We start from the raw sequence: 14,401 nt of genomic DNA on the forward strand, positions 1-14,401 counted from the left end.
AGGCTGTGCGGTGGGAGCTTTTGGCCCTCTGTGTCTCTCTCAGCCTGGAAGCTCCTACCTCTCTCTGAAGACTGATGCTTGCAGATGATGATGATTTCTTTTGGGGCACAAAGCAGTTTGTTTACTCCAATTTTCCTTTTGAAAAGGTGATAATAAAGCAGGAGCCTGGAGAGCTGCCCCAGCAACCACAGCTGCCGGTGACTGGGACAACCTCGCAGGCCTCTGGGCAGCAGTATGTCACTGTGAAGGGGAGTCACATGATAGCTTTGTCACCTCAGAAGCAGATCGTGAGCACAGGAGAGGGGACCACCCAATCAAAGGTATTGAATGTTTTGATGTCTTAAACTGCCTGGACTCAGTGTGGTTTCGCTGTCGCATCTCCACGCTGCTGCTAGCACAGAACTGGGGGGATAGCAGGCAGCAGTCAGTGCTGCTTCTCTTAAAGCCATTGAGTTTGGGGGAGGTCATAGGAAACAAGCTATCTCTGTGCTGCTACCTTAGAATGCTGGAGGTACTATATGTAAGGGAGTGCTAGGCCGTGGGTTCAAGTCCAGCTCTAGGGGTAGTTCTTGTTCTTTTATTTTTCATAGGTAACACTGCTCTACAGCCAAAATGCTTCTGAAATAAATGTAGTCAAACTTTACTAATTCTGGGTCACTGAGAACAAAAATGATGCTTAAAATTGTTGATTGGCTCTAGTTTTCAAGATATGCTATTGGGTCAGTATATACGACCCTTGACTTGGGAATGGCGGAGGATAAGTGAGTTATAAAGGGAAGGGATCTCAATTTAAACCAGAAATGACTAAAATACATCTTTGACTGGATCTATGAATAAATCTATGACTGGGTTTGGACAGTACTTGCTTTTTAGGCAAAACAATGAATGATGCAATCTGAAGCTGGTATTGCGTCATACATGATATGAATTGCATCGTGTTATTCCTAGAAGTCATGGATGATGCAATCATCACGAAGCTTACATCACTCTACTGAACAAATTGCCCTATATCAGCTCTAGAAATCATACAGTGTCGTGCTCTCTTATTTGTCAGTGTTTGATTTTGCAAAGGGACACATTTCTGTTTAGCCAAAGTGAGCAGAGATGCCTCATACTTGTGTGAACAGTGCAGATAACTTTTGCTATGTTTGTGGTGAAGTGACTTTTGCATCACAAAAGCGCAGTATAACCACTATGGTTAAGAAAGCCAATCACCTTTATTTTGGCTGCAAAATTGGAGATCAGGACAAGAGGTGAGCCCCACACATATGCTGCAACACTTGTGCAACAAATCTTCGCCAGTGGTTGAACAGGAAAAGGAAATCTATGCCTTTTGCAGTGCCAATGATTTGGAGAGAGCCAACAGATCATACCAGCAGTTGTTACTTCTGCATGGTGCCTCCAGTTGGGAAAGGTGTGTCACAGAAGAAAAAGTGGACTGTGCCTTATCCAAACATTCCATCAGCTATACGCCCAGTACCCCACGGAGAAGGACTGCCAGTTCCTGATGCACCAGAATCATTCTCACTTGAGTCAGACGAGGAAGAGGATGAAACTTCTGGTCCTGAACCATCAATGTCACAGGACCCACATTTTCTCCCATCCTCCTCCTCTGAACCACACCTCATAACACAAGGTGAACTTGTCAGGGATTTGGAACTAGCCAAGAGAAAGGCAGAGCTGTTGGGCTCCAGACTACAGCAGTGGAATCTCCTGGCAGGCGATGTTAGGGTTTCCATGTTCCGTGACCGTCAAAAGGATCTTGTCCCATTCTTCTTCATGGAAGGTGATCTTGTAGCCTGCAACAACATCGATGGTGTGATGGCAGCCCTCAACATCATTCACGATCCAGATGAGTGGAGACTGTTCATTGATTCATCGAAGACGAGTCTTAAAGCTGTTTTACTGCATAATGGCAATGTTTTGCCATCAATTCCAGTTGGTCATGCAGTCCATATGAAGGAAACCTATGACAGCATGAAACAACTTTTGAGGTGCATAAACTATGACCAACATCAGTGGCAGCTTTGTGGCGATTTGAAGGTTGTTGCTCTCTTGCTTGGTCTGCAGACTGGATTCACAAAGTACTGCTGTTTTCTCTGCGAATGGGATAGTCGTGCAAGAGATTCCCACTACATCAAGAAAGATTGGCCACTCCGACAGTCATTGGAGCCTGGGAGGAAAAGTGTTCAGCATCCACCACTTGTTGAATCAAGGAAGATTTTGTTACCACCCTTACACATCAAGCTGGGTCTGATGAAGAACTTTGTCAAGGCCATTGACAAAACACAAGCAGCTTTCAAGTACCTCCGTGGAAAATTTCCAAGGTTAAGTGAACTTAAGATAAAGGAAGGTGTCTTTGTTGGTCCTCAGATTCGTGAACTTCTTCGAGATGATGCATTTGACCATGCAAGGAAAAGACGGCATGGAAAGCCTTCCAGTTAGTGGCAATACATTTTCTCGGAAACAACAAGGCAGACAACTACAGGTTGTTGGTGGAAAACCTCCTCAAGGCATACAAAAGCCTTGGTTGCAACATGTCACTAAAGATACATTTTTTGCACTCTCATCTAGCTTTTTTTCCACCGAACTGCGGAGCAGTGAGCGACGAGCACGGCGAGCAATTTCACCAGGACATTGCAACAATGGAGAAACGTTATCAGGGCAAATGGAGCCCATCAATGCTTGCAGACTATTGCTGGACAGTGACAAGAGATGCTCCATTTAATGAATACAAGAGACAAGCCAAGAAGCGCCGAGTAGACACTGAATAGGACTAAACTATGTACATAATAGTTTTTTGCCTTTTGTTTAATAATAAATTTTATTTATATAACCCTTTTGCTGATTTTTAAAGTGTTACATAAACAGGACAGGTGAAATATTATCATGTAAAGCAACCATAAACACATGAAAAGACCTAGGTTTACAATTTATGATTAAAACTCTACTATCTACACAATATACATAGACATAAAATGTAAAAACTTAAATATCTTAGAAACAGTAGCCAATCAGTTGTTTTAATTGTCATATTTGAATTCAGCACATCAAAATACATAATAAATAGCACATTTTATCTCTGAAGCAGACGACTTCTCAAAAATTGTAGACCAGTGTAATAATTTTACTTACATGGGGAAGTTAAGGGGGTGGAAACAGCTGCATATTGTTGCCTGCAAGGAACAACCTCCTGCTTCCTATTTACTCCTCCGTTGCAAAGGTTTAAGAGAGAGCGAAACAGGAAAAACTAGCCCAGAATGGAAACTCTATTTTGCATCAGTGGAACGAGAACTACAGTAGATTTCAGTGTGATGAGTCAGTGAGAGAGAAGCAAAGCAGCTGGGGCACGCTTGGAGCTTAGCAGCTCCATGTGTAAAGGCTCAACAATCCAGACATCAAAAGGGTTAATTCCTGCCTTTCTACCCACTCTAAGGTGTATACAGTGAAATCTACCTGCCACGCACACGGACCAATGTATGCAAAATATATTTACATATGTAAATGTACATTAATATTTACAAATCAGTTAATTGTTCTTTAAACTACCTTTTTGCCTAGTCTGGCAGGTGCACAAATGTGATACTTCCCTGGATGTGTTGTCTGTGTACAAAACTGAGGCTGTTTGTTAGTTCAACATTGGGGCCAAAGTTTCCAGAGTATTTTCATGAGTCAGTTGAATCTTAAGTTTCTCCAGAACCATAGGTCAGCATGTTACCCCCCTGCCTCAGTGAGAGAGACTTGCTGGTGCCAAACTGTGTCAGTTCCTGGACACTCAGTCAGCTAGCTACCCCAACAAACTCATCAGAACCCTGCCAGCCCGCATTTTACCTTGCAGATTAACACCAAGTGTATCTTAGGCCCGGAACTCCCCAGAAGCGTCCCCCTGTGGTGTCTAGCCCCTGTCACTGGACACTCTCACTAATTGCCAGGTATGGTGTCCCCAAAGAGACTGTGTGCACACAGCTGGAAGGTTACAACTTAAGATCGGTTCCTTTGTAATAATACAGCACTGTAATCTATTTATGGTGAAAACAAAGAGAAGTTGTTTAACAAAGAGCAGAGTGTCATAGATTCAAGTGAGCATTGAGCAAGAATAATGGAAACAGAAATGGTTACCAACAAAACAAAAGTATAACACTTTCTAGAGATTAAAACTTTAGGCTATAATCCTTGTCTAATACAGTCTCTCACCAAAGCTTTTTGCAGAGCTTGCTGTCTTCCAGTCATCACCACGACCCAGACTTTTGTGAATACCCCTATGCCCTCAAAGGGGTTTTCTCAGCAAATGGATAACAGAGGTTCTTTTTCCTTCCTCTCATGGTTCAGTAAACCTTTGAAATGCATCATTTTGAAGTGCACCCCCAGATAAGACTCTTTGCCCCCGTTGATTGCTCTCCTGTGTGCTGTCGCCCATGTTGAGTCCAAATTCTCCCCTCCACCGCCCTCCCGTCGACCTGTTTTTTTCCTGTTGATGCTACATGTGCCGTGGGCTTCTATTGTGTCAGCTTTATCGTACTTAATTTATATATGACAGAGAGCTAACTATCTTCTCTCCTGGTTCTCCCTTTGCTTGGTTACAGACTTTAAGGCATAATATCAATAGGTATACATTACTCCTTCTATAGTGTTAATATAGGCATGTCACAATGATATCGATGACCAGGGTGTCACTGGCTTTCATTCGATACCTCACAAGGTACTTTTTAGATAAATACTATGAAAGCAGTTTGTTGGGTGTCGTGAGTTTGTCCGGCCTGATAGGCGTTTACTGACATAATAGTGAACCCTTTGTCAGTAGGCATTGAGTGCTTCCTCGGGTTGCATGGCTCTCTGCACTTCACTAAAGCAAACGTCAGGTTCTTTCTGAATGAAGCAGTTTCCTGTGTTGGGGAATATCGAGGGTCCTTGGATAAGTGGGTCACACTCAAATCTTTAATAGGCATTCTGAAATCATGGTTGGTTTTATAGTTATTTTCTCACCGGTGGACTGAACAGGAATGGTTGTGAGTTTGATCAGTTTTTTAAATAGTCTCTGTGTTGGTCTTAGTTACATTTGAATGTGTTTGAGTCCCCCTTACATTAAGTTTATTGTTTCAGAATGGGTAACCCGTTAGCTTGTTTAACCTCTGAAATGCCCTGAAATAGATACCAACTTCTTGGGTAGCCCACCAGGTGGAATGTTAATTCTCTTTAGGTGCTGTACCAGGGAAATCCTGCCTGAAGAGTGTCATCGGTTGCTTATTTATTACAGGTCGTTGGGGTTCCTGTCAGTTCTACTTTACAGTCAACGGTGAAACAAGCTGTGGCTATCAGTGGTGGTCAGATACTTGTGGCAAAATCCAGCTCTTCAGTAGCAAAAGCTGTTGGTCCAAAGCAGGTTGTAACCCAAGGAGTAGCAAAAGCCATTGTGAGTGGAGGTGGTGGAACAATTGTTGCCCAACCTGTGCAAACTTTAACGAAGGCTCAGGTGACTTCAGCAGGGGTTCAGAAAAGTGGATCTCAAGGTTCAGGTAAAGTAACTTTACAACTTGGATTACAAAATTCAGATTCATTTTGGAACTCTGTCATGCTCCAGTATTACTCCAAACACAACTATATTTCAGAATGATAGGGAACATCTAGTCAAAATAACATGCTAAGAGATCTGTAGTAAAAACTTATTAGAATTAGGCTAGTGTAGTAATAAATAACACTTTATATGTAAACTATCTTCAACAGAAGAGATACCTAGAGCTGTATAAAGTGCTGCAAGCACAGCATTCTCATTGTTATGCACAGTGTTCATTGGTTAGCCACTATTTTGTTCCGACTTTATTTCAATTCCCCAGGTTTTATTATGAATCCCACTCTGCAAAACTGAATTTTTAACATGGTTTTCTGTTTTTTATTCCATTTCTAGTGATGGCTACGCTGCAGTTGCCAGCCACAAACCTGGCAAACTTGGCAAATTTACCACCTGGCACCAAACTATACCTTACCACCAACAGCAAGAACCCTTCGGGAAAAGGAAAACTGCTTCTGATACCCCAAGGAGCCATACTGCGAGCCACAAACAATGCTAGTTAGTCTTGCAGGGAAATCTAATGAGTTAAATAATGTAATCATTTTGTAATTAATGTGTTAAGCATTTTGCCTTTTATTCTGGTACCTTGGGAGTTAGTGATAGGACAAGTTTCTTTGTTCACCCAAAAACAAAAAAGGCAGCATGATACTGTTCAGTGAGGGGACCCATGAGAGCTCTTTCATATAAGTCATCCCCTGACCCCCAGATTTTTTTAAAGCAATAACTGCAAATAGTGATCAAGTAAGAAAATTCCAGCCAGTCAGCATGCTTTTTTAACCCTTCATTGGTAATCTGGGAAAGGGAGTATACAGCACATTCCTGAAACCTGCAGCTGACATTAAATTGAAAGCAGTTGCGAAAACTTCTGACAAATATTAGAAAGGGACTGAGAGAAACTGGAAACACGAGCAGAAAATAACAAAAAGAAGATTCATCTTGGAAAAGGGCAGGCTGTTCTGGCTGAGGGGGAAATAATCTAAAATGCAAATGTTCATATAGGATCTGATCCAAAGTCCAGTGAAGTTGATGGAAAGCCTCCCATTGAGTTGAGTGGGCTTTGGATCAGAGCCATAGTGAAAAAGCTGGGATGCAGTACTGCAAAGAGTATTAGGTTGATGATTAAATAGATATTAGTTGGCAGTGTGTTGTGGCTGCTATAGAAAAGCCCAGTGCTCTGTTAGGCTGCTTATGCAAAGATGTTGCGTAATGTATATGACTCTGGAACAGTTTTGCCTAGAATACTCCCTTCAGTTTTGAACACAAAATTAACAGAGAGAGAACAACTAGAGGGAATCGGCAAAAATGGCCAAGGAGCTCAAGGGACCAAATTATACAGAAAGCTCAAAGGGATGACACAGGAGTATCTTAGCTATGCAATGCCTAAGAGAGCCTGGTGTCAGGGGAGGGGGGAGATCACCTTGACAAGTTTATGAAGGGTATTGACTAGAGCTGGTCAAAACTTTTTAATGGAAAATAGGGGTTTTGACTAAATGAAATTTTTTTGCAGAAAAGTGCCTGTTTTCCTTGATAGTTTTCAAATTTTCATTGGGAAACCAAAAAAAAAAAAAAAAAAATCAAAATTTTCCAGAGGGGCGTTTGCCCATTTTCTGATCAGCTTTGGTATTGACACCATGAAGGCAGAGGAGGAGTTTGAGTGCAATACATGAGGCTATAACCAGAAACAGTGGGATGAAGTGTTTAAAAAAAAAAAAAAAAAAAAAAGATAAATGTCAGTGCTGAAATAGACCTTCCTAACTGAGGTGTTTTGGGCCGTGATGTATTGCTGGGAGCCCCATTGCTTGGGACTCTCAGAGCTAGGTTGGGCACAATCCTGCACTGACAGGGAAATGGACAGTATAACCTCATAGGCCTTAGGTAAAGCAAATGTCTGATTCTTTGGAAAAACAGTAACCAATTTGCCCACTTCATTGCTAGATAAGAGACTGAAAATAAGACTGAGTTCACGCTGCTCTCAGTGTAGGCTTAGTAAGAGTATCCGAATGCAGCCTTAGATTATCGCTCTTTGCAAAGTAATCATTGGTGAGTGCTCTGTAACGACTCTGAAATTATATTCAAACACTGGTGAAGTGTATCTGATGTAAAAGCAAAATCAGTAGTATGCAGGGTCATTGGTAGGATTTCACATATTCATAATCTATAAGAGGCTTTTGAAAGAGCTATTAAATTGCTGGTTTGCATCTGCCTCTGACTGTAGAGACGGCACAGAGGTCTTTTTTGAGAGCAATACAAAAAAGACCTCTGTGCGCCCACAAGCAGCCTCGATCCCTTTCAGTTTGTTCCCAGAGCGTGCTGTGGTGGTAGAGCACAATACCACCCCCAGAAGCGTGCTGTGCCCACTGCATTGGAAAATCAGTGCATAGATGATGCTCACTTACGAAGCACATGGCAGTCTGCATCGCACAAAGCCTTTAAAGTTGTATGCACGCAGATACCTCAGCTGCTGTCTCTGTGCACCTCTTGAAGAGCTATCACAGAACCCACCCGTCTAAGGACAGACGTGCATAAAAGAGGAATGGGGTGTCGTTGGAGAGAAGTGAATTTCTGTGTAGTTTCACTGTTGAAATGGTGTGGCTGCTCAGCCTCTGATGCCGAACTCTGCAGAGTCATTGTTTTTATTTTTGTTACAGGTCTCCAGTCAGGCTCTTCTACAAGTGCGGGGGGAGGAGGAGGAGCAGCAGCAGCAGCCACTGCCCAAAGCACAAGTAGTGGCTTATCCCAGCATCTCACCTACACGTCCTACATCCTCAAACAGACACCACAGGTCAGAGTTGTACAGCATTTTAATTGATCCAGGGATGCCCAGACCTTGTGCTAGCATCGGTGGTTCTGTAATAGATGAGTTTCAAATTAAGGGGGAGCCAGACCCTTCTGGGGGGCACACCCACCTCTCTGCTCTGCTGGCCACTCTGTCTTCTCGTGTCTGCTGCAGCTGACAGTATGTTCTGTGCCACTCCCCCCCCCCCCCCCCTGCGAGTTGTGTGGTGCAACTTGCTGCTCCCTGCGGGCTGCTGCATGATGCAGAGAACACTGTTATTGTAGCACAAGGGAGTAGGAGGAGGAGAGAGAACATGCACCAGTGAATGACTGTAGGGTGCAAGCATATTTCCCAAAAATGGGAGAGGAGATGTAGAGGCAACCTCCAAAACAGAGGTGGGGCAGGGGGTGTTGAGGGGGACACACCAGAAGAGCTAGAGGTCAGGAAGGCAGCCCCAAGGGGGAAGAGAGAGCACTAGGGGATAATAAAAGTTGTAGGCAGGGAGAGCACTAGAGATGGGAAGATGGAGGAGGGAGATACTGGGGAGAAAAAGCAAGGGTGAGCCATGGGAAGCAAAGCTGGGGTGGGGGGAAGGAGGACAATGAAAAACGCTAACAGAGAGAATGGACAAACAAAACAGGTGAGAGATGGCAATTATGGAATTGTGGTATGCGAGGAAGGACTATGGGGGCCCCACAGGCTAGTCTGTTAGAGTGGGGTCTCCAGCTGCTGTTGGGTCTAGAATGGCTTCAACTCTGCTCTAGATGTGGTCTTTGAGGAATTAATTAGGCTTCAGAGCTGAAGGGGAAACTGACCCCTGACCCCGCCCCCACACACACACACCTTTTCTCTCTGCCCAGCTGTCTGAACATTCAGGAGGTAAATTGTATTTGTCACAGTGAATAAACTGAAGTATGTGAGGCGTATTAAATTACAGTGGACGTGTCTGAGCAGATTGGAACCTGGCTTGTGACCTTTTCTTCTGGGGTTCTCACTTCCAATGTGTTACATAATGTCGCTTTACAGTGAGATGAGAGCACTGCCTCTAGCAAGGACGTCCACTGTAATTAACTGCAAAATGCTTTTTAAAAAAAATAATCTTTGTGGTAGGAAGTGCTTTGAGCCCTGTGTACTCTCTCACTGCTGCGGAGAGCGAAGATTTCCTCTAAGACCCTTTGAGGTCAGCAAACAAGATCTATGGGCTTTCATATTTCTGTTAATTCCAAATGACAGTAGCAAATCTGATTAGTGTGTACAACCTGAAGGACAAGAAAGCTTTGTTTAAAATAAAATCTCAGATCACAGAGAGCAGTTCCAAATGTCATTGTCACGTTACTGGTGCAGAATTCAATTTTTTTTCATACCATTTGATTTCCACTCAGAGAGCCTAACCTAGGTAACTTTTATTTTTGACCAGGGCACATTTTTAGTTGGTCAGCCATCTCCCCAGCATTCTGGAAAGCAGTTGACACCAGCGTCAGTTGTTCAGGGCAGTGTAGGAGTTGGAGCATCTTCCACTCAAGGACAGCAGGCATTAAAAGTAATAACTGGACAGAAGACTGCTTTATTTGCCCAGGTAACTTTCAAATATCATGTTGTTCAAACTATGTATTGTCTCGTAATGGGGGGAAATAATGTAACCACTTTTACAAAAAGTTCAGCCCTCCTTTGGATTTAGTTAGGCAAGCAACAGGTTTTGTATTTATTTCATATTTTCACTGCAACAGATTGGTTATAAAAAAAAAAAAAAATCGAATGAAGAAAAAACTCCAACCTTAGGCTTAGCCTTTCAAAATAAAACCAACAAAAAACATGCTTGTACTGTATGTGAAATATTAGACCAGGTTTTCAGACAGTGACCCCTGCATATGCATAGTGCAAATAACTGGACACAACATTGCACCTTGTTTTATTTGGATCCACAGGTTGCGTCTTGCAAATGTCCCATATCCCTGCATTGTAGACCTGCCCAGAAACTTCTTAGTAACTTAAATTGCAGGTGCAAATAAATTCAGGTTCTCTCTGAAAAGTAGGTCCTTTTAAGGTGTCTCACATCGGGGACCCAAAAATTGGGGGACCCATAATCACTGGGTCACTTCTGAAAAAGTAGACACTAATGTAGAAAATGAGCAGCTTATAAACAATTGTCTCAAAGTTAAACTTAGTGATCTGGCTTCAAAAACCTCTTTTTTCCTCAGAAATATTCTGATTTTTTGCTGCTCTAGTACAAAAAGCAGATGTTTTAAAAATGACTTCATTGGAATGCTTTCCCTTAAACTGAACTCTCTTTCGAAGGCGGCTCCTGGTGGACAGACGTCGCTGATGAAAATATCAGATGGTTCGTTGAAATCGGTGCCAACTTCCTCACAGCTCTCCAAACCCGGCACCACCGTGCTGAGAGTTTCAGGAGGGGTGATCACTGCGGCCACGACCCCAGCCATGTCCCTCCCTGCAAACGGAGTTTCACAGGTGAGAAGAAGCATTGCTAGTACATGGTCACAGGAACCTATAAATCAAAGCAAAACATCCAGGAGAGTCATACGTACAAGAAATGTGCACAGGAAAGGGGCGAGCGTGATGCTTGGAGACACTTCTGCTCGAATTATCCTTGTCTGTGTGCTTGCGTGAGTAGAGTATGAATTTGGCATGGAGTATGCTATGCATGTGGACTCCTCCTAGTTGAGTTGCTCAGGACCTCTAACGGGAGGAGGAACAAACTTGGTGTTTTGTTGACGTGTGTTCACTGACGTACATGCCTAACCAACTTTGTGTTGTTACAAAGATGAAAAACTTTACATTCAGGTCTCTGCTGATGCAGGTGTCTATAACGATCTGTAATGTTTAGTTCCTAACCAATACAATCTTAAAGAAATGATTTTGCTGTTTTTTCCCATCAGTAACCTTTTTTATTCAACGTTATTAGCTCTCTTGTGTTTCTGACATCTGCTTGTGTCCTTCCCCAATTTTACTCTTGACAGGAAACTCAACAAATTTCTATTGGATTTTTTGCCATTTGGGCATATTTTGTCATTTTATCTGTGGACAGCAAAAGAGGAAGAAAACAGCACAAAGATGGACAGAAGTCATTGTAACTAATTCAGCTTCTGTTAAAACTTGCACTGCCTCTCCTTTGAGTGTTCCAGTGCTAATCGTCATCTGTTCTCTATCGTGGGGTTTTCTATAATACCCGTCGTAGTATTTGAGCACCACACTGGTAAATTAGACCTGCATAGTGAGGTCCCCAAAAGACTGATATGGAGTGATTTGTTCTCTTCCTTTTGTAGGTTCTAGGGGTATATAGGTTAAATGTATCTATTTTTGAAATATAGAATAAATCCAGTCATGATGGAAAGGGTTTGTCAAAAAGAAGGATCTTGCAGCATGCCCTGAAAAAGGTCAGACTTTGGGTTACTCTCCTTTCAAATACACATACTGACTGTGGGTGAGAGGTGACAGGAAGTTGCAAAGTGCTTAAAGATCTCTATACAACAGGGCAACAAAAAACCAGAAGCTGTTACTTAAGTATTGGTCATCTGAGATCCTTGACTCGCTATGAGCTTTTTGGTCTCTACTCTGTTGTGAACTGATCTCCTTGAGGGTGGAAGCCTGCAAGGTTTATGGTCCTGTGAATTTGGCAGCATTCAAAGTTTGACCCTTCTGTTTGTCCCTAAGTAAAGTGATAACAATGCAGCCCTGTCAAGAGAGGCATCCCATAGTGGCACAGTGAGCCTGAAATAAGGCATTTAAATTCCAAAAGTGTTGGGAAAGAGACGGACGAACGTTTTTGGGGTTCCCTCTGGACTTTCTCAAGTATCTGTGGTCCACTGCCAGTTATATTCTAATTTATGTAATTTAAACACTGCTGGTAAAAATTTCAAAAACACTTAAGTCCTATTTTCAAAAATGAGTGAGGCATTTAGGAGCCTAGATCTCATTGAAAGTCTTTGGGACTTAGGTTTCTGACTGCCTGAGTCATTTTTGAAAATGAGACTTAGCCATCTAAATCACTTAGGTGCCTCTGAAAATTTTACTCTACCTCTTTTTTTATTCTTCTTTCAATCCTGCTGAAATTGTAGTACTTGTGCTATGAAGGATACTTAAAGCTGTCCTAATATGGTCCTGTCAGGAAAATAAACTTTAACCCCTCTATTGACTTGTCCCTTACACTCCCATTCCCATTGTGTACTACATGATGTTACAGCTGAGTGGGTGGAACAGCAACATCAAATCTGAAGCAAAAATTGGCAGTGATAACTCTGGCTGGGGAAAGAATAGGGAGATATTTGGCAAGCTTAGTGAAAGAGACACAATCAATTGGCAATCAAGTCAGTTTAAAAAAAAAAGTTTAGTAACTCCTCACCTGCCCCTGAGCTGAGTCCCCTGCCATTTTATAGTTTAGTGTTTTGTGTGTGTGTGTTGAATCTCATTTTCCTATTTTTTAAAAGGATTTTTCTCTTCTATCTTGCTGTGTGAAAGATCCACGCAAACAAGGCAAACTAACTTCACAAAGGAGTGAAACTGGCCATAGGCAAAGGGTTGTCAAATGCACAAAGAAAAAGCTGTGTTTTTCCTCTAATCTTTCAGTTGTAATAATCTTAGGCGTCACTTTCCACCTTTGCTAGACTTACATTCACAACACCACCCACAGTTTGTCTCCAAAAGGAAGAAGAGCCAGAGACTCTATGAAGTCCGCTAAGGACATTGCTGTTGCCCGTCTATTTTACGCTGAAGCTGCTCAGATACTGTGGTGAATGGTGGCAGTACAAAACCCTAAGATCACAAAAGGAACAAATCACACTTCTGTCTGAATTTCTTTAACTACTATTAAGTTACCAGTGTCCCTTTTTAAATGAGTCACCTGACTGAACAATGTATTGTTGCTAAGATGTGGATAAAGCATTAACAAAACCATTATCTGTCAGTTGAGCCAGTGGAGGCAGCTATAAGATGAAACTGACAAAATGTTTTCGCTTTCTCTACTGATGGCTCTAGAGCAGTGGTTCTCAACCTTTCCAGACTACTGTACCCCTTTTGGAGTATGCAAGACAAATCAGCCTTCTAAGTTTCACCTCACTTAAAAACTACTAGCTCACAAACTCAGAAATAAAATAACAAAAGTGTCACAGCACACTATTACTGGAAAATGGCTGACTTTCTTATTTTTACCATATGATTATCAAATAAATCACGACCCCCAGCTTGAGAAACACTGGTATGAGCAGTATAAAGTCATTGTCTGCATGAAATTCTAGTTTGTACTGACTTCGCTAGTTCCTTTCGTGTGGCCTACTATAAAACTAGGCAAATACCTAGATGAATTGATGTACCCCTGGACGACCTCTGTGTACCTCCAGAGGTACGCATACCCCTGGTTGAGAACCACTGCTCTAGAGTTCTGAGCAGCTGTGAAATATTCAAGATTCTTGTAAACTTCTTTGCTGTGCTAACTCATCTCAACAAGGAGGTAAACCTCCTGTGTGAATAGGGGACTTGGTTCCTGAGAACGTTGTTTGAGAAGTTCCAGTAGCAGCACAGTAGTTCTTACGTGTATGGTCTGTTTCATTCCTGCTCAGAACTCCAGGGCAGTTGCAGGGAAACTGACCCGAAATGCATATGTTTTTGGAAATATTTTTAAGAGCTTTGCTTTGCATGACAGAGTTACCTAAAGACAGTAGAATTGTGGATAGGTATATATGCAGTTGCTTTTATTTCTCTTAAATGCTCCTCTCTAGCAGTATGACAAATTATTTTAAATGCTCAGTAAAATAAAAAGGAATTTGACACTGCCACATCTCTCTCTTTAATATAGCAAGTGGATGGTGCAGGTTCCAGTTCATCTTCCACTGTGGGTCCTGTGGCAAAGACATCAGGACAGCAACATCAAATTTGTATAAACCAGGGGCAGTCTGGTTCATCAGTAGCTAATAAAACTGCTACTTCTACTGTTGTAAGTGTTGCTTCCTTGATGACTACACCAACCCCTGTTTCTGGCAAAGCTGCTGTATCAGGTAATAAACTTCCTTTCTGCCTTTTGTTACTGAAATTTCGACTTGGACTAT

At 42.2% G+C, this 14,401-nt stretch overlaps 1 protein-coding gene across 1 annotated transcript in view; it reads left to right on the forward strand.

Annotated features, from left to right (window-relative positions):
- The window catches only part of YEATS2 (YEATS domain containing 2), a 71,151-nt gene that overhangs the window by 39,329 nt on the left and 17,421 nt on the right, over positions 1-14,401 (forward strand). Inside the window, exons 15-21 of the mRNA XM_065410945.1 lie at positions 147-320; positions 5,255-5,513; positions 5,903-6,064; positions 8,215-8,348; positions 9,760-9,918; positions 10,638-10,811; positions 14,152-14,350. Of these exons, the coding sequence (XP_065267017.1) occupies positions 147-320; positions 5,255-5,513; positions 5,903-6,064; positions 8,215-8,348; positions 9,760-9,918; positions 10,638-10,811; positions 14,152-14,350 (1,261 nt within the window). The remainder of the gene's footprint in view (positions 1-146; positions 321-5,254; positions 5,514-5,902; positions 6,065-8,214; positions 8,349-9,759; positions 9,919-10,637; positions 10,812-14,151; positions 14,351-14,401) is intronic.

This window comes from Emys orbicularis, chromosome 9 (genome assembly GCF_028017835.1).
Source record: "Emys orbicularis isolate rEmyOrb1 chromosome 9, rEmyOrb1.hap1, whole genome shotgun sequence".
Lineage (NCBI taxonomy): Eukaryota > Metazoa > Chordata > Testudines > Emydidae > Emys > Emys orbicularis.